We start from the raw sequence: 17,672 nt of genomic DNA on the forward strand, positions 1-17,672 counted from the left end.
TGGTAAGTCTCCCTTCACACAGAGAAGTACAGCAATGGATAAATTGATGTTTATTAAACAATTTGCTAATTAATATTTATTATCTATCAGTTAATTAGCAAGAATAATTGTTAGATTTCCAGGTTGTGGAAAAAAATGACAGTATATTTGTAATTATGCTTGTGGATAATAACCAGATAAACAGGTTGAAGCACTACAATAATGCAATGCAATAGGTTTTGTAATAAACTGAAGTATTGTTTTGTACTCTGACACAACCACAGCTGTTTCAAAGTAAAATGCACATACTATGCATAACTTATGCTGCAAAAGTAACTCTTGCTGGCAGATAGTACAGCAGATAGCGTGGTTGTTTTTGAAGCACTTTCCTCCAGCCTTCACTGGGTTTTACTGGCTTGGCTCTGCATGATGTCATTTGAGGAGCTCGAGCCACTGTCTCATATTTCTGAAACACTTGGCAGCTTGTTGTGTGCAGACTGTCCAGACAGCATGATTTTTTACCAGTTAGTGTCAAGTAGGTTAAATCAAAATGATTACTGCGAAAAATAAGTTATAGTATTAAAATAAGTTTTGATATCACCTAATCAGTGTTCATTTTGCTAGTGTTGAGGGGAAATTGTAGACTGAAACGTGCCTCGCTTAGATAAACCCTGGCTCCTCCTCTAATTTCTCAATCGGCGCTTGAATAAAGACACCTGAAGCCCATTGCTCAATCCCCCCTTGACTTTCGGGTTGTATTTTTGTGGGGAAGTTGATTTATTGTACACTCACTATCCAAAGTATGTTTAGTAACTCCCTTTTTTGTTTTGGTTACTGGTGTTTGTGGACCAGTGGAGGTTCACCCCGTGGTGACCCTGTGTTATGCTGCCCTCTGCTTGATGGTGGTGAGTACGGTTGCAGCAATTAAGGTGGCAAATCAGACTGTAGGAGAGTGGACCCCAGATACAACACCCCCCTCCTCCTTCACACACACACACAGACTGGTTTATCTCTGCTGCTAGTTTAAGGCAATTAGCGGCCCTGGACACTCGCTTGCCTGGCTAGCTGCTGTTAACCATTTTTGTGCTGTTATTGTAATTTTTTAAGAAACATAATAAAGTAACTTAATTATTGAAACTCTGTTGTTTTTGTTTGGGCTTTTTCTTCATTGCAGCTCCAATCTCATTTCTTGATTTCTTTATTTTTATTCTTTATTTGTTACTTTTACTGTCAGCTGGTAATATAATCAAGCTTTAGATTATAATTTAGATAAATATTTCCAAAGTTGCAATTCTCTGGTTGAACACACTGGTAAAAATCCAGACATTAGTTTTACTTTTTCTCCATTTTATATTAACTGTTTTTAGTTTTGAGGCAGAATTTTATTGATTTAATACATCACTTGCTGCCTTTTCGGGCTTTACATCTTTTTTTTTTCTTTTACTTGTCATAAATTATGAAACTGAATGCTGTCATGGATGAGGATTTATTTTTATGTGAAGTCTAACCACACAATAAGACGAAGGCAGAGCAACTGTAGGTATTAAGAAAGAAAGTGGATAGATAAAGATGAAAGTTGATAGATAAGATGGTATAAATGGGGAGTGGGACACAAAAGCCTCTTGTGCTATAATGGACTCACTGTCAATAGCATAATTTGCACTGAGGGTACATTCAAAACAGATGTCCTTCCAGTGTTAAGTCTTACACGGGCTCCCCCTGCTGGGGAAAGTTTGTGATAACTGCGGAAGCACAATAACCAACAATCAACCAAAACCATTTTAATGATATTTATTTGTCATCAAACCCACATTGCTGGGATGTATGCCACATGTGCCAATGCACCATTATGAAGTAGTTTTTATGAAAAGGTGGAAAGCCTTCTGTCTACTGTATAAAGTATACTTGCATCACCTAAAATCAGTGTTGAGCAGTGATTTAACAATAACAGAGTTAAAGTAGACCTATTGTGCTCATTTACAACTCAATTTGTATTTTTAGTCTTTACGAGAGTAATGCTGGGCCTATGAGCAGCTCCTCAAATAAGCCATTTAGCTTGGTTCTTCTATCAAGCTAATGTTCTTCTGGTTGGCTACCACTCATAAACAGAGGTCAGCCAATCAGAGATGTCAGAGATGTGTACCTGAGATTATATTAAGGATATTCCCTTTTATCAACATTATACCGAGCCAATAGTAAAACAAACAGCCTGAAACTGAGTATTTAAGGAAGCGATCAGGATAACTTTTACATAAGCTGATATTATTATTTAATATGAGCACTTTAATATGAAAATGATAAATCATGCAACTGATCTGATTTGACTGATTTCATTTAAAAACTGTAAATAGCATCTGTCTCTGTTTCATTCCATGAACATCCCTGAAAAATGTGACAAGTTTTCAGTTCCACGACATGTATTTTTAATATAAAAAACACAAGTTATTAATGTTATTGTCACAGTTTTTAAAGACTTAAATTTCAACATGTTTGAGAGGTGTAAGGAAATTAATAAATTGCAAGTTATAGGCAATATTTTTTCCCGCTAAAAACATTTCTCTTCTTTCTGGAGTTTTCCTTGTTCTTCCTGTGGAGCCACTGAAGGCGAGCTCTGTCTGTTGTGCCCTGGTTGGCTGATGGGAATGTCCGGTCTGGAATAATCTCCTTCAGTTTGCTCAAGAAAAACATCTCCAGGTTTCGACCAGCCTGAGCCACCTCTGAGTCTGGCTGCACAGCACAAGGAGAGAAAAAACAACCCACAGTGACCTATGATGAATTAGCTTACCAGAATAAAGTCATAAATATTTGAGACCAAGCAGGTGCAAGGTGATCCTTCCAGATTCAAAATCAGATTTCTATTTTGGTTAAACTTATTTTAAAATACCTCAGCACTTACTTGATTACCATACAGTTTACACAAATATCCACGTTCCCATGGCATATTGTCTACTATGCCATAACCATGTACTCAGCACTGAGGAGAAAGAAAATCAAAGACTACAGATTTCCTCCAATATACATTATAATAACTGCCTTGGCTGTAAACATCTTCATTCCTGGTAGATATAAGTAGTAAATCCAGAGATTTGATTGATACTTGATTTGCAGATGAACACAACCTTGACTGGCAGGCCCCATGTGAAGAAAGAGGCCCAGCTTGCTGATACACGTGGAACTTATCTCCACAGACTGCAGTGCAGGAATAACTCAATTATACCAGAAATTAGGTCAAAGTGGGAAATCCGCTCATATTCCTTACGTAATTGAAAGTAGCGCAGTTCTTGAACATCAACAAGACGTCATCAACAAACTGCTCAGCAGTGAAGTAGTGGAGAGTGTTGCTCTTGTCCAGTTTCCTGCGGATCACTGACAGGTCGATGGGCCTTTTGATGATCTGGTAGTAGTTTCGAGCCTGGCACACGAGAGCATAGATTTGATGTAAGATCACAGAGGTGGAACATTTTACATCCTCAGTTAGGTTGTAACAATTTCGCTAACAGCGATGTCTTGTAGTTATTGCTGTATATATAAATATGCACTGTATATTTAAACCGTTTGGTGCTCATGTATGTTACATTACTGCTGAGGTGATTTGTTGTTGTTGGACTGACCAGAGGGCTGACAGGTTCATGGAAAGGAGCGCTGAGGATTTGACAGTATAACAGCAGAGTCAACTTCTCACATCTCTGCAGACAAAAGAGCAAAATCAGTTCAAGCTTCTTTACAGTGGAGCACAACACGGATTTATTACACAGGATAGAGGCGAGTGTGAAAACGCAGGCTGATCTGGTTTGTGTAATAAACATTGATAACCCTCACGTGACACGGTATTTTAGTCATTTATGGCCCAAATATATTTCACACAGGAATACTTTATTAATACTATACTGTTTTCTTTAATTATTACAGATATTATAAAGTGTTATTAATTATGGTTTTCAATAAATGGTAAATGGTTCTTATACAGCAAATTTTCTACTCTATTAAAGCACTCAAAGCACTTTGCACAGGAGATTGTTTGCTTCAGAAAAATCTGGATGCAATCCACTTAATTTTGGTGAGGGAGCAGTCTGGGCAGAGGGGGCAATAAACCAAGCTGTTTTCATCATCACTCTGGCCATTAATTGTCTAATAGAAAGCTTCTGCACCAATAAATATTACTGTTGTAAGTCTGTTAATCAATGTTGACCCCAAACTGGACTCAAAAACTGCAATAAAATCAAAGCTTAAACCTTAACAAATGTATATATATAGAGAGAGAGTCATAAATGAGTCTACACAACTTAAAATTGTGTGGATTCTTGCCACACCGGTGGATCAATTTCAGTTGGAGAGTAGCCCTTTAATAGTTAATAGTCCTTTAATTTCACAGTAAGTGTGTGTGACCTGGCGTCTTCACACTCTTCCCCAGACAGCTCTCTCACCAAAACTAAGTGAATTGTTTCCAGATTTGTCTGAACCAAACAATCTCCTGTAAGAAAGGATCAACATTTAAGGTCATCTTCACAGCAACAGAATGAAAATAAGCATTATAGCTTTAATTTAGGAATTAAACCAGCCTTACCCTCTGGTCCAGGTTGGATAGTGTATAAGGTGCCTTGACTCCCTCGCAGGAGTCCATGATCTCACAGTCGTAGGCCTCCACGGGCTCCTGCTCACTTCTACACAGAGTACACACCCAGTCACCTCTGTGGAATACACAGGACCACAGTCCATGAAAAAACACATTAAACCCATATGTCATATATCCAGATTTGTATGTTCACACAGCACTTACAGCGGGAAGCTGCTGAGAGGAGGTATATGACAGCCTATGTGATAAACTTTGGGGCAGCGGTCACAGCAGAGCAGCTCTCCTCCGTTCAGACAAACAGCGCAGAAATCTTCACTCTCCTCAGTCCCAGCCTCAGCTCCAGGCTGCTGGGTGGATGAGTCGGCCTGTTCTCCCAAGCATCTAATTTCACTTCTTTGATCTTCACCATCGTCCACTTGGATTATATCAACCACACATGTACTTTCAACTTCATCCTCCGGGGGCAGGCATTGGTCCTGATCTGCTTCTTCTTCTCCTGGATCCAGTTCAATAACCAGAGTCTGCTCTGGATCTGGATCCAGATAAAATGCTTCAGATTCAGCTTTCCCATCATCAGATCCACAATCAAACAGGATGTAAGGCTGATCTGGATTAGAGTCACAGTCAAAGCCTGAGTCCTGCTCTGGCTCTCCAGAAAGGGAGCTGTCAGGACAATATGGTTCAGTCCAGGATGTTGGACTGAGATCACATGGCTCTACTGGTTTAGGCTGGAATGATCCTTCAGTTAGCTCCAGTATATCTTCCTCAGTTTGACTGAATCCATTCTGTTAGCAGAGATCAAGACACAGAGGTTAAAAAAAAGAACTTATCTTTGTTGTACATGAAAGTGTTTAGACCTTCAGCTCTGTACCTGTTCAGAAATATTTAATGACACATTGTCACAGAGCTCAGCTTGTTTTTGGCAAGGCAGACGTTGCAAAGACACCACAGGCTGCAGTGATGATAAAGACACAGACTGGAAGTTCAGACGCTCCAGGCTCACTACAGGTATGCAGGAATTACCCAGAATCCTCTGGGCCTCTGGGTGAATCCTGTGAAATTGAAGGTGTCTTATGGCAGTGTCTTCAATTCCATTACCAAGATTATTTTCAGCATAAAGTCTCAGTGAGGCTAAATTTCTTAACCGGATTCACCCCAAAATGGAAAAAACAACACTGATAAAGAAATAGTTCAGCATTTTCCAAGACTTTGGAGAAGTTCATTGATAGGGCAAGCTTTTAAAAGTGATTATCAAAGGTTAGCATTAAGAGTGTAAAATTCATAAGAACATTTTCCATTTTAAACCCATGGAAAGAACAAACAAAAACAATCCTGCCTAAACATTGCTGCAGATCAAGAAAACCACTTTGAGGCAACAACATTCCCCAGTGCCTCCCCAAAAAAGGGCAATACACAACAGAAACAATTTAGGAACAGGCATGACAACGACCCCAAACCTATGTCACCCTGACTTTTGCTGGGCTTTATGATCATGCAGCTACAGAAACTATAAATAGCACTCAAGTCCAAATGAATGTATTCTACTACACTGTGGACCGTGGATATCTGTCACCATCTGATCTGGCAATAAAAGTGTCTATAAACTGGCTGCCCAGTCTGTAACGTACCAAAGCATAGATTGGTTTGGATAAAGAGGACTTTAGGTTCATCCATTGCTCTGTTGTCATCCTTTAAAATCAACATGGCTTTACCGCAGCATACTCCCCTTTTTTACCTTAATCTTCTCAATAAAGCTTTAACACTTTTGTCTGGAGGCCTTTCCCATTTTTCAGATGACGGAGATGTTGCTTTTGTTTTTCTCTCATAAGACTGGTTTGGCTCCTTTTCCACCTCACAGAATCCAGTCATGCTGACCTATTTTGTTTAAAAATTCAAAAAAAGAGACTTTGCATTATTTTCATCTTTCTAAAATCCCATTTACTCATCTCTCATTTACTACTAGTTGTAGTGATGAATCCCTCCTTCTTTAAAACATTGTTTACATCTATATTCACATGTTCTGCCCGGGGGGTTGGTTCCTCTGCTGTGGTTGCCAGATTTGGACCAGTCTCAGATGGCATGGCCTCCAGTGCCAGCCTTACCCTACACTTGGCTACCCATGGTAACATGGTGGCTCGCCTTTGTGGGAAGTTGCCATAGCGTCTGCGAGGCAAGTCTGCCATCTCCAGGAGACTGGGCCTCTTGGGGTGAAAAAACAGAAGAGAAAACAGAGAAGAAGCCGATGGTTTAAAATCTTCTGTGTGCTCAGTGTTTGACCGGGGGGGAAAAAGTACAAAACCATAAAAGAGGTAGATTAAGAATCAGCAATGTAACACTAATATAACTGCTCATTTGCACAAAGAGTAACTTTTACAACACAAAAAGAGACGTTATGAGCATAACAAAAAGTTACATCACATTAACGTACAGAAGGAATCAGGTATTAGGTGAATTATGATCAAACATTACCTCAGTTTGAAGCCAAGTGATGAAAAAACAAGATGTCTGCTTCAGAAAGTCAGGTGAATGTGTCCTCAGGTGGATGTGAGCTGAGCAGAAGAGGAATAGAAATGTTCCATGTGTCCAGTGTCAAGGGGAACTCAAATGATTTGATTGGTGGAGTGAAGATTCAGCCTCAGCCCCCTGATATTTCAGCACAGCTCACAAATAGAAACAGCAAACAGGTATTTAATATTTAATGCGTTTCCCAGTAATCATGTGATGCCTTTTTGTCCAGTAGGTAAAAGATATATTGAGGGTGTAAAAATAAAAGCTCTGCATGTAAATCAGCTATGAAAATATTTGTATATTGTAAAGCCAAAAACAATGTGACAGTGTGTGTGGTTGCTAATAAATCTGTAGCTCTATCAGTGGTTGGCCACAAAACAACCCCTATGCTTTATTTTCAAACTTTATTAATGACATAAAAAGATTTTGTTTACAAAACAGCTTTGTTTTGTAAAAATGATGGAATTCCTCTTTAACGTACAAACCAAAGTCTAAAAACGTTTGGACACTGTTCCATTCTGCTTTTATTTACAGTTTTGCACAATTCGCAAATCTCATATTTCATTTACACAGAAAAGCTATCAAATGATTAAATTGAGAAAAACTATCATTTATAATAAGATGATTTTGAATTTGAAGGCAGAAACACATCTCAACAAAGTTACATTAATGAAATGAAAAGTTAATATTTGTCTAAAATTGGTGCACTTTCTCATTTTAAAGATTTAACGTGTTGTCTACAATCTGATTGTTGTGAACAAAATATGGGTTTTCAAGGTATTACAACTATTGCATTCTGTTTTATTTGCATTTTACAAAACAACCAAATGTTTCTGGAACTGGGATTATAAAAAATAACCTTTTAAATTTTGAAACACCAACATTGGAGTTTGTGTCTTTTATCAATTCATATATCAGACTGCAAATAACTGATTCACTGTCTTGTTTTACTGTTCCTGTTGGTGGAAGTTAAGATAATTTTAATAAAACATTTTCTATATACTTTTTTAATTTAGTAAAGATTTTCCTCAATCTGATGGCCAGGCTCTTTACAAAGGCCAGAAAAATACATTTGAGATGGACTCTTTGACATGATACATATTTCCCCTTTTAAGCCAAATGAAATCTTTATCATGGTTTCGTGTGAGTAAAGTGGCATCAAATTGAAATACTTCAAAGCAGAACAAAACTTTGGGACACGCTTCTACAGAATTATTTATCTCTTATATTAACCTTTATTTCCTTGTTTCTGAAATAGAGACAAAAAGTATAACTTCAAACACATTAAATATATATACACAAGATAGATTAGGGATTAATGACAAAAATGTCCTTACTTGTTCAGTGGTGCTGATCTCTAGGGCTGCAAAAAGCTGGTGGCATGGCAGAGGTGTGTCTTACCTTCCTTCAGAGGCTGATTTTGCAACCTGTTATTCTGGCCAATGACAAGTTACACGCTGGACATTTCACTCAAACTTTGAATAACAGACTGACTTTATGTAAATCACCTTTAACTGTGTCTGTTTGCGGTTGCGTCGCCACAGAAACCCAATAAAGCTACGTGGACATGTGTGACTACACGTCATCTTTAACTGTGTGCACGTGATCCAAGCCTGTGTGTGTTTTTACTCAGGGTTTATATTCTCTGCATAATGTGTCAGGGTACTGTTATATATGATGATTATATGTTGAAATAGTTATTATAATATCATAGTCTTGTAAGACCTGGCATTTCACTTTTGTCCTCTGTGGAGGACATGTGTCTGAGACCACTACATCAAGCCCCATGTGTGGAATCTATGCGGCTCCTAATGAACTGTCGAGATGTTTATGGCATGAGTCAGATAACCTAGCATCCAAATTTGCTAGTTCCTAGTTATAGTCACTTCAAGAAGTCGAGACAGATTCTTCAAGATTAGGCAGTCCATCAAAGTTATCTCTTATAAGAGGAAAAGAATAAAGCCCTCTTGAAGGTGAGACCCCTCTTAAGCACTTTTTATCCATAATTGACGTTGGATCTCATTATTTTAGCCCTGCTCAGGTTCCTCAAAAACTGGTACGTCCCGAGCATTTTCCTTCCTAATGTCTGATTGCCATCTCAGCAACTATCTCACTCAGCCCTCTGTCAACCATGTATGGTCATTTTAGTGAGCGACATGACCTGAAAACCCAGAATTATTTCTGTCAAGGTTCGGCTGTATAGCAGGCAGAGGTAGGAGCCAAACACAGGGCTCAGAAACAAAGAGATCAACTAAAAGAGGCAGCTTTATTTCCTGAAAGACGAAACTCCACCCAAAAATTAAAAACTGTGAAACTAGAACCTGGGAGCTATAAGCTAGAAACAGACAACTAGCAATTAGCAGCCAGGAAGTTACAAGGGAAACACAGAACACAAGGACCCACACGAAGCCACAATGAGCAGAGGGAGACTGAGGACTAAAACACATACACAGGATAACGAGAGGTTGGACCACAGGTGGGAGCACAGCTAGAACTAATTACAAACTAACAGGACATCGAAAGCAAAACAGAACACAGTGCACACAGGGCAAAGACTACCAAAATAAAACAGGAAACAGATGGACCAAACACAAAAGGCCAGGAGAAACGAATACTGAGACGAAACAGACTAGATACACTGAACACAGGGAGGGAACAGAGACAAGGCTACGAAGACAAGTGCAAAAACACTGAAGATGGAGAGAAAGGGCGAGAGCGAGGAGCAGAGAGTGAGAGTTAGGGAACAGAGAGACACAGAGAGGGGAGATGTAAAAGGAACTACACCTAACAAATCTAAATCACAAGCAATATACAATAAAATCAGAAAACTCATAAGTTTCCTTATGAAAAAGTCCTCTTAGATTAAAGACTGGTCCTACTCACCGACTGGCCTCCCCTATAGTCCAGTCATCCACATGGGCAGTTACAAACACTCTAATACACCTTGCTGATGCACCCATCACATTAGAATTGGGGCAGTAGTTTATACTATTCCACTCAATTTGAATGTCAAAAGTGAACTTCAATTAAACGTTAATATTTAAAATATTAGTGTTTGTTGCTCTAGTGTGAAACATTCGATTTCATTTTCTTTCCTCGTGTTTGTCCTCAGCCATCCAGGATACTTTGGTAAGGTGGGCATGAGACATTACCACCTGAAGAGGAATACCTCCCACTGCCCTACCATCAACCTGGACAAGCTGTGGACACTGGTGAGCAAGCAGACCAGGATCAACTACAGCAAGAAGCTCGATGGACCCGCCCCCATCAATGTTGTGCGTGCTGTAAGTATTGCCAAATGTTGCCATTATCAAAAATGTTCTCTCATTAAAACGTCTCTAATTAGCAGTTTTTGTCATAATAATTGGACCTTTCATTCAGTTAAAAGGACTAGATCACATCTTTATGGGAGTTCTTGTTGCTCTACTTTACTGTAGCTTGGAGTAGGTGGTGGCATGTCGACTTGCCATTTATATTTATTTAGAGTTTGTTTCTCCAATAGATCCTTCTGTGTCAATTTCAGTAATTACTTCCTCCAAACCACCAACGTGTCTTTTAGACCTCATTCCTACAAAACTGCTCAAAGAAGTTCTGCCATTTATTAATGCTTTAATCTTAAATATAATCAACCTATATGCCTATGTAGCACAGGCCTTCAAGCTAGCAGCAGTTAAACCATTACTTAAAAAGCCATCTCTTGACTCAGCAGTCTTAGCTAATTATAGGCCAATGTCCAACCTTACTTTCATCTCAAAAATCCTTGAAAGAGTAGTTGTCAAACAGCTAACAGATCAAATGCAGATGAATGGCTTAATTGAAGAGTTTCAGTCAGGTTTCAGAGCTCATCACAGCACAGAAACAGCTTTAGTGAAGGTTACAAATAATCTTTTTATGGCATCTGACAGTGGACTCATCTCTGTGGTTATCCGGCTAGACCTCAGTGCAGCGTTCGATACTGTTGACCAAAATATTCTATTAGAGCAATCAGAGCATACTGTAGGCATTACAGGTACTGTGCTGCAGTGGTTTGAATCATATCTAACTAATAGACTCCAATTTGTTCATGTAAATGGAGAGTCCTCTTCACACAGTTGTCATGGAGTTCCACAGGATTCCTTAATTCTGTTTACATTATACATGCTGCCTGCAGAATCATTAGAAGGCATAGCAGCCATTTTCACTTCTACGCAGTTTACTCCCAACTTTATCTGTCCATGAAGCCAGCAGGCTTAGATTTCCCGAGTGTGATGAACAGACAGGGACCCAGTGAAGTGCTTGCTCATAGGGGTCATATGATTGTTGGGTTTTTCTCTGTACCTATGAAGTGCCTTGAGGTGACTTTTGTTGTGATTTGGTGCTATATAAATAACATTGACTTGAATTGAATTGAATTGAATTGAATTGAATTGAATTGAATTGAATTGAATTGAATTGAATTGACTTGGGTTCAGGTTCATGCAGAGGTCGTGACAGGTGGCGGCGTGATGGCGGCGTGAGGTCCGTGGCACGTGGCAGCATCCATGGCTGCACAAAATTGTAGAAATGGATGATTTCTGTAAATGTTAGATTTCCATTCATCTAATTGTAATTTTCATGAAATAAAAAGGCATTGTACCAGAAACAGAAACAATGTTGTTATATTACATCACATCATTCTGTAAACAAACAAAACATCAGTCAACTTTGTTTATCAGTCACTGTACTTAAATTATCTAAAGAAAATATCTAAATAGTTTTTTCTTCTGGATCTCAGAAGGATATTCATGTATTATTTTTGCATAGTGATTAGTTATTATCATTAGCTTGGGTTTTCAAATATATATTTGTTTGATGTAACATGAGAATTTAATTGCTAAAATACAAGTAGAACCCGTTTAATTCTATCAATGTCAGACTTTAATCGTATCACTTTTTTTGTTAAATTCACAATTGTCTTCTTGGACTTAAAAAAAGAAAGCGAATTTTCAGTTGACTCTTGTGTCGTTTCGATCCTCAATCACCAGATGTCGCTATGGAATTATTGCACTTTGTATTGTTGGGGGCAAATCTCGCACAAAATCGCGTTCGTTCCGAATCCCGTTCCTCTTTCAACTAGCCTCCAAGATGGTAGGTTCTACGTTTTATCCCTGTGCATCCAAACTGGGTTAAATCTACTTCCATCCTTACTAACCTGTATAAAATAATCCACTTTAGATGGTGTCTTATAATACACTCATGTTGTAGGAATAAATGCTGGGTGTTATTACCGTTATTTACTCATTTTTGTGAGGACTTTGATGGGTTCACTGTGTGATATGTCGCTTCTCCTGGGCCTCGGCTCTAGCAGGGAACCTAGTTTTACCCACACGCAGAAAACAAACATTTGTAATTTTTTTTGACAACGGTAGTGAGAGTTAAATGTGCAAGGTGGTGGTGGTGGTGGTGTAACCCTGAAACAACCATTGGCATAAAGCGTTAAACCTTCCGATAAAGATGGTTGAGCTAGCATTAGCCTCCTACCTGCTAAGCAGCATGCAAGTACTCGGGGACAAACTCAGCGGTTTACTTTAGCTTTTCTGTGGGGAAAACATGCTATGTATGCTCATTTTATTACAGATTCTTAGCAGACTAACATCACAGTCGACCTGCCGGACTGTTAAGTCTGTTGCTTTGCTAGACGGGAGCTAATGTTTCAAATAAACCTCATCCTTTTTTTTAACAATAACTGCAAAATCTTTGCTCACAGCCTACCAAGAAGTCGAAGACCAGGAAACTCCGAGGACATGTCAGCCACGGACATGGTCGCGTTGGTGAGTATACTCTTTTTGACACAAGTTTTAATTGATTGTTTTTCATCCCCGGACGATATGGAGATGGAGTAAACGTTTACCGACTCTCTCCACAGGCAAGCACAGGAAGCATCCTGGAGGTCGTGGTAATGCTGGTGGCATGCATCATCACAGAATCAATTTCGACAAATAGTAAGTCACTCATAATGATATTAGTGAAATTTGAGTACAGTGTGACTACTGTAAAGTAGAACTCAAGTAAACCTGGCTTCCCTGTATTTGGCCATAAAAGTCTTTGTAAGGTAATATGTCTAAAAATACACAGAAGTATGCTTTTACCTCAGATATTTAAGTTAGATTATGATGTCCCTAAGTGTTGCCTGATATGATTTCGGTTGTTGTGTTGGATTCCTTTAGAGATAAAGCCAGGTTTTGTGGCTAAAGCAGTAGGGCTGAGTAATATGAGGAAAATCTAATGTCACATTTTTGGCTGTATCACAAAAAAAAACTATTTTCAGCCATATAGAGCTTAAAATTGCACTGCTATACTCTTTCAAATTAACTGTTTTATATTTTTGACAATAATATATGAATGAATTGAAATGTTTGGGGGGGGGGGGTTCCATTTGTTGCACACAGAGGTTTTTGACAAATGGCAATACTGTCACAGTAAGTCTTTCTGTGGTCAACACTAGATGTTTAACAAACAAAAGATCATAGCAACAAAAAAGGACATCGGCAAGAATTCACGAGACAAATTAAAACAATTGAGATTAGAAAGATGCTCTTTTGTTCTTATAACATAAAAATTGTGAACCAAAAAATGTGATGGCCTTAAATTACAGGAATGAACGTTTAGATAGTGGCTATAAAAACAACTAACCTACAACCGTCGCAGGTATCACAGCTGGTTTATTTAACGTTTCCTTTGCTGTGTGGGAGACGCTGACATGCAGGGTTTAAAACAGGCTTCATTTTGCAGTGGATGACTTTTCAGCTGATGGAATAAATTCGTGATACTTTTTGTGCCAGTAGGTTTATGGCATGTCTTGCAAATTACCGTATTTTGTCTCCTCCTTGTGAAATCCAAACAACAGTCTCACTCGCTCGCTCCTCTGTAACTCCGGCTGTCGCCATATTTTTCCTTATCAGGTAGTAAACACGCATGCTCAGCACAGGTAAAAAAAATTTCCGGTTGGGAGGGGGGATTAATGATGCATTTGCAGCGTGTAGGAGAAAAAAAAAACTGACAGTGAATTGCATGCAGACAATAATAATAATAATGATAATAATGGATACTTTATTGATCCCCATGGGGAAATTACTTGTTTTTCTCTGCATTTGACCCATTCACTCAGTGAAGCAGTGGGCAGCCCACTAAGCAGGCGCCCGGGGAGCAGTGTGTAGGGACGGTACCTTGCTCAGGGGTACCTCAGGGTAGCCGTTAAGTGGATTCGAACCGCCGACCTTCCGATCATGGGGCGACCACTTTACCTACTGAGCTATCCCTGCCCCCAGACAGCTTTATATTGCGGCAATTTCCACTTGATGTTTATGTTAAAACCATTTTAACCATCGTTCGTGGAAAACACGTGATACATCAAGTATATTCGATGTATCACCCTATTCTATATAGCTGTAGTGTTTCCTAGATGAGGCTTTACAGTAATAGTTTATTTTAACAATATATTATTGTGTACTATAGAGCTTGCTGTAATATATAACAAAATTAATCGGCGGCAAATTCAGCAAGTCCCTCAACCTGTAGTCAGACTCGAGTTATATCAGCTGAGTTGTGGCTGCTGACAATAGTCCCTGTTCTGCTCCGCAGCCTTGGTGAGCTACAGCAGAACAAGGACTACTGTCACTGTAGGGCAGTGGAATTGGAGTGTACCTCACACAGGCAGAAGAGAGTTGAGGTAGCTGATTGAGATGCCACCACAGCAGCTTGGTCAGTCTTTCTGTAGGTTAATACCTAAACAGCTGCATTTTCAAAGAAAGAGTAAAAATTTCATCCAGTAAATCAGAAACATGGTAGACCATCCCCACTACGGAGCTTATTTACTCAACCCAAGTCTACTTGGTGAAAACTGCCATGCAATATATTATTGAAAGATCTGGAGAGCAGTGCACTGATACTGTGTATTATGGACACAAAGAATTTATTGAACCTTCTCCCAATTTGGGGACTGTGCTCATCTATGGAACACATTTATGCTGGGTTAGTTCTGCTGTCCAGTTAAGAGATGTGCTGATTAGTTTTTACCTGCTTGTAAAAAAAGGCTGTAGGAAGAGAAATGCATTTATCTAATGTTTCTATAGAGACTAGAGTCTCATCTTGACAGACTTCATTGTCTTGGTGTGCTTGAGTCCTCTTAGATTAAAGACTGGTCCTACTCACCGACTGGCCTCCCCTATAGTCCAGTCATCCACATGGGCAGTTACAAACACTCTAAAACACCTTGCTGATGCACCCATCACATTAGAATTGGGGCAGTAGTTTATACTATTCCACTAAATTTGAATGTCAAAAGTGAACTTCAATTAAACGTTAATATTTAAAATATTAGTGTTTGTTTCTCTAGTTTGAAAACATTCGATTTCATTTTCTTTCCTCGTGTTTGTCCTCAGCCATCCAGGATACTTTGGTAAGGTGGGCATGAGACATTACCACCTGAAGAGGAATACCTCCCACTGCCCTACCATCAACCTGGACAAGCTGTGGACACTGGTGAGCGAGCAGACCAGGATCAACTACAGCAAGAAGCCCGATGGACCCGCCCCCATCATCGATGCTGTGCGCGCTGTAAGTATTGCTAAATCTTGCTATTATTAAAAATGTTCTCTTGTCATAATAATTGGACCTTTCAAATCTTTACGGGAGTTCTTGTTCCTCTACTGTAGCTTGGAGTAGGTGGTGGCATGTCGACTTGTCGGCATTGAGTATCACCTTAGGAAATTGGATTGTTGTTGAGCAGCTGGAATCAGACATCAGAAACCGTTTTCTTTTTTTAAAGAACAGGTGTCCTTTAAACAGTTGAAACACTCATAGTGGAAAGTTAAATGTTTTGGATGGGTTTCTGATGAATTTGGTGCAAAAGTGTACGTGGTGCTAATAAAACAGATTTAAGACTTCTTGGTTTTCCTTAATTTTTCTGCTTTCAGGACTTTTTTCCCTCCATTTTACACAACATTATACTCAGACATTTACATTTTTAAAGAGCTATAAATTCTGGATTTGTACCAGATAATTTTCCTGTTTTCAGTCATTGAAAATTACTTCTTTTTGTAAACATAATTTCATTTTAATAGAAAAGTTACTCTTGTCTATTAAAACTTGACTTTTGTTTGTTTGTTTGGCTGCATTTTGCTTATTGTGCTCACGTTAGCACACTCCCTTCTTACAGAAAGTTATACTGGGCATAGCTCTACCTGATGCAACCCCAAAGGGGATTTGTGTCTCTGGCTAGAGTTGAACCAGCATCCTTTTTCCTCGCCAAGCCAATGTCTAACGTTTGTTTTGTTGGGTCGACAGACTTTTTTTACTTAACTAGTGTGGTTTTGTTTGTGGTGGTTATCAGTTCATCTTAGGTTGGCTTACATGTCGTAGTTTTAGCTGTTAGTCTTATTAGATAATATTACAGTGTATTGTCAGATAAAATAATGATCTCCACCTGTGCTTTACTTTGCAGGGTTATTACAAAGTCCTGGGCAAAGGCAAGCTGCCCAAGCAGCCTGTGATCGTCAAGGCCAAGTTCTTCAGCCGACAGGCCGAGGAGAAGATCAAGGCAGCGGGAGGAGCCTGCGTGCTGATGGCATAACGATCCTGTCTGTGTGTTTTTGCAGAAATAAACTGTATAAATGGAAACTGGTGTGTGTGTAATTTTTTTCGCCCCACTCCTAAGTTGCAATTTGATTAGCATGGAAACTGAAGAGATGCTGTTAATTTTGATTGAAAGGTGTGAGGAGCAGAGGAAACTTTTTCATGTGAGGAAATCACCTGGATCCTCAGCACTGTTGGTCTTGTCCTTGTAAAATCTTTTTGACAAGTGTCCAAGTTACAGACTGAACAATATTCAAAAATGCACAGACTTCCTGTTTGGTTCTTTTAATATAGCAAAAGTCAGTCGTTTCTAATGACTTACAATGAAACGGTATTGCTATGCTTTTGGTAATAATATAAACTCACCAAAAAAATACAAATGTTGCCGTATGTGCTTCAGAAAGTCAGCACTACATTGAACAATTAAAGAAATGGTCAGAAAGTTAATTCTGATGTTTTTTGTCACGTCATTCTAATTAGAGGCAAAATATATGTATATTCAAATTTCTGAGGAACTTGTTTATATAGTGCTTAATCAGCTGCTTTTAAACTGCTAACTTTAAAAGAATTTTGTTTATTGGGACGTGGTGATACCCAACACAAACTACCAGATATAACTTAACAGCTTGTTTTGTAGACTGGAGGCCCGAAATGGTGTATCTAACAAGTCATGTATAGAATAAAACAGTCAAAAATAAAACTTTAATATCAGTAAATATTAAAGTTTTCTCAATTGTATCTGTGTGCAAGCAAAGCTGAAACAATTCAGTAATTGTTTGTCATGAAAGTTGTCCATTTTAAGAGCTTTCCTTGGAAACACTGGCAGTGTGCTAGACATGGCAACATGAACTTAAGAAGTTCAATTATGACTTTCACTGCAGATTAAGGATAGTTAGGGACAGTCCTGCACTTTTATTTGCGTCTCCTTTTTATTATTTTTATTTGAGGTTATATGAATTAACTAGCTGATTGATAGAAACAGAAATGCAGACTAATCCACAATCAAAATATTCATTATTTG

General features: G+C 38.8%; 2 protein-coding genes and 1 non-coding gene across 3 annotated transcripts; 2 read left to right on the forward strand and 1 right to left on the reverse strand.

Moving 5' to 3' along the window:
* Positions 1–1,856: 1,856 nt before the first annotated feature.
* LOC147325141 (uncharacterized) lies at positions 1,857–8,851 on the reverse strand. The gene is made up of 9 exons (XM_086302416.1): positions 7,022–8,851; positions 6,556–6,753; positions 6,288–6,427; positions 5,424–5,604; positions 4,757–5,337; positions 4,544–4,667; positions 3,591–3,665; positions 3,239–3,391; positions 1,857–2,706 (listed from the first exon to the last, which is right to left on the reverse strand). The coding sequence occupies exons 2-9, from the start codon at positions 6,733–6,735 to the stop codon at positions 2,503–2,505; spliced, it is 1,638 nt and encodes a 545-aa protein (XP_086158542.1). The 5' UTR covers positions 6,736–6,753; positions 7,022–8,851; the 3' UTR covers positions 1,857–2,502.
* Positions 8,852–9,474: 623 nt separating this feature from the next.
* Positions 9,475–16,696, forward strand: rpl27a (ribosomal protein L27a). Its single transcript, XM_086302739.1, has 8 exons — positions 9,475–9,536; positions 10,173–10,344; positions 11,512–11,552; positions 12,064–12,166; positions 12,786–12,849; positions 12,945–13,020; positions 15,460–15,634; positions 16,521–16,696. The coding sequence occupies exons 1-8, from the start codon at positions 9,475–9,477 to the stop codon at positions 16,647–16,649; spliced, it is 822 nt and encodes a 273-aa protein (XP_086158865.1). The 3' UTR covers positions 16,650–16,696.
* On the forward strand, positions 15,147–15,277 carry LOC147325143 (small nucleolar RNA SNORA3/SNORA45 family). The gene has a single exon (XR_015130670.1). It is a non-coding gene; the product is annotated as a small nucleolar RNA SNORA3/SNORA45 family (small nucleolar RNA).
* Positions 16,697–17,672: the final 976 nt, after the last annotated feature.

Source organism: Aulonocara sp. 'chitande type north' Nkhata Bay, linkage group LG7 (genome assembly GCF_057382095.1).
Source record: "Aulonocara sp. 'chitande type north' Nkhata Bay isolate Kocher_YH1m ecotype deep benthic linkage group LG7, A_spYH_male_GT1.1, whole genome shotgun sequence".
NCBI lineage: Eukaryota > Metazoa > Chordata > Actinopteri > Cichliformes > Cichlidae > Aulonocara > Aulonocara sp. 'chitande type north' Nkhata Bay.

Excerpts from the sequence above, each read along its gene's own strand:
- LOC147325141 (XM_086302416.1), bottom strand. The coding sequence starts at position 6,735 with ATGGCAGACTTGCCTCGCAGACGCTATGGCAACTTCCCACAAAGGCGA. Across the intron at positions 5,338-5,423 it reads CATTAAATATTTCTGAACAG|AATGGATTCAGTCAAACTGA; the intron begins GTACAGAGCTGA and ends CTCTGCTAACAG. Across the intron at positions 4,668-4,756 it reads CCTCTCAGCAGCTTCCCGCT|AGGTGACTGGGTGTGTACTC; the intron begins GTAAGTGCTGTG and ends TGTATTCCACAG.
- rpl27a (XM_086302739.1), top strand. The coding sequence starts at position 9,475 with ATGAGCAGAGGGAGACTGAGGACTAAAACACATACACAGGATAACGAG. Across the intron at positions 9,537-10,172 it reads AACGAGAGGTTGGACCACAG|CCATCCAGGATACTTTGGTA; the intron begins GTGGGAGCACAG and ends GTTTGTCCTCAG. Across the intron at positions 12,850-12,944 it reads CCACGGACATGGTCGCGTTG|GCAAGCACAGGAAGCATCCT; the intron begins GTGAGTATACTC and ends CTCTCTCCACAG.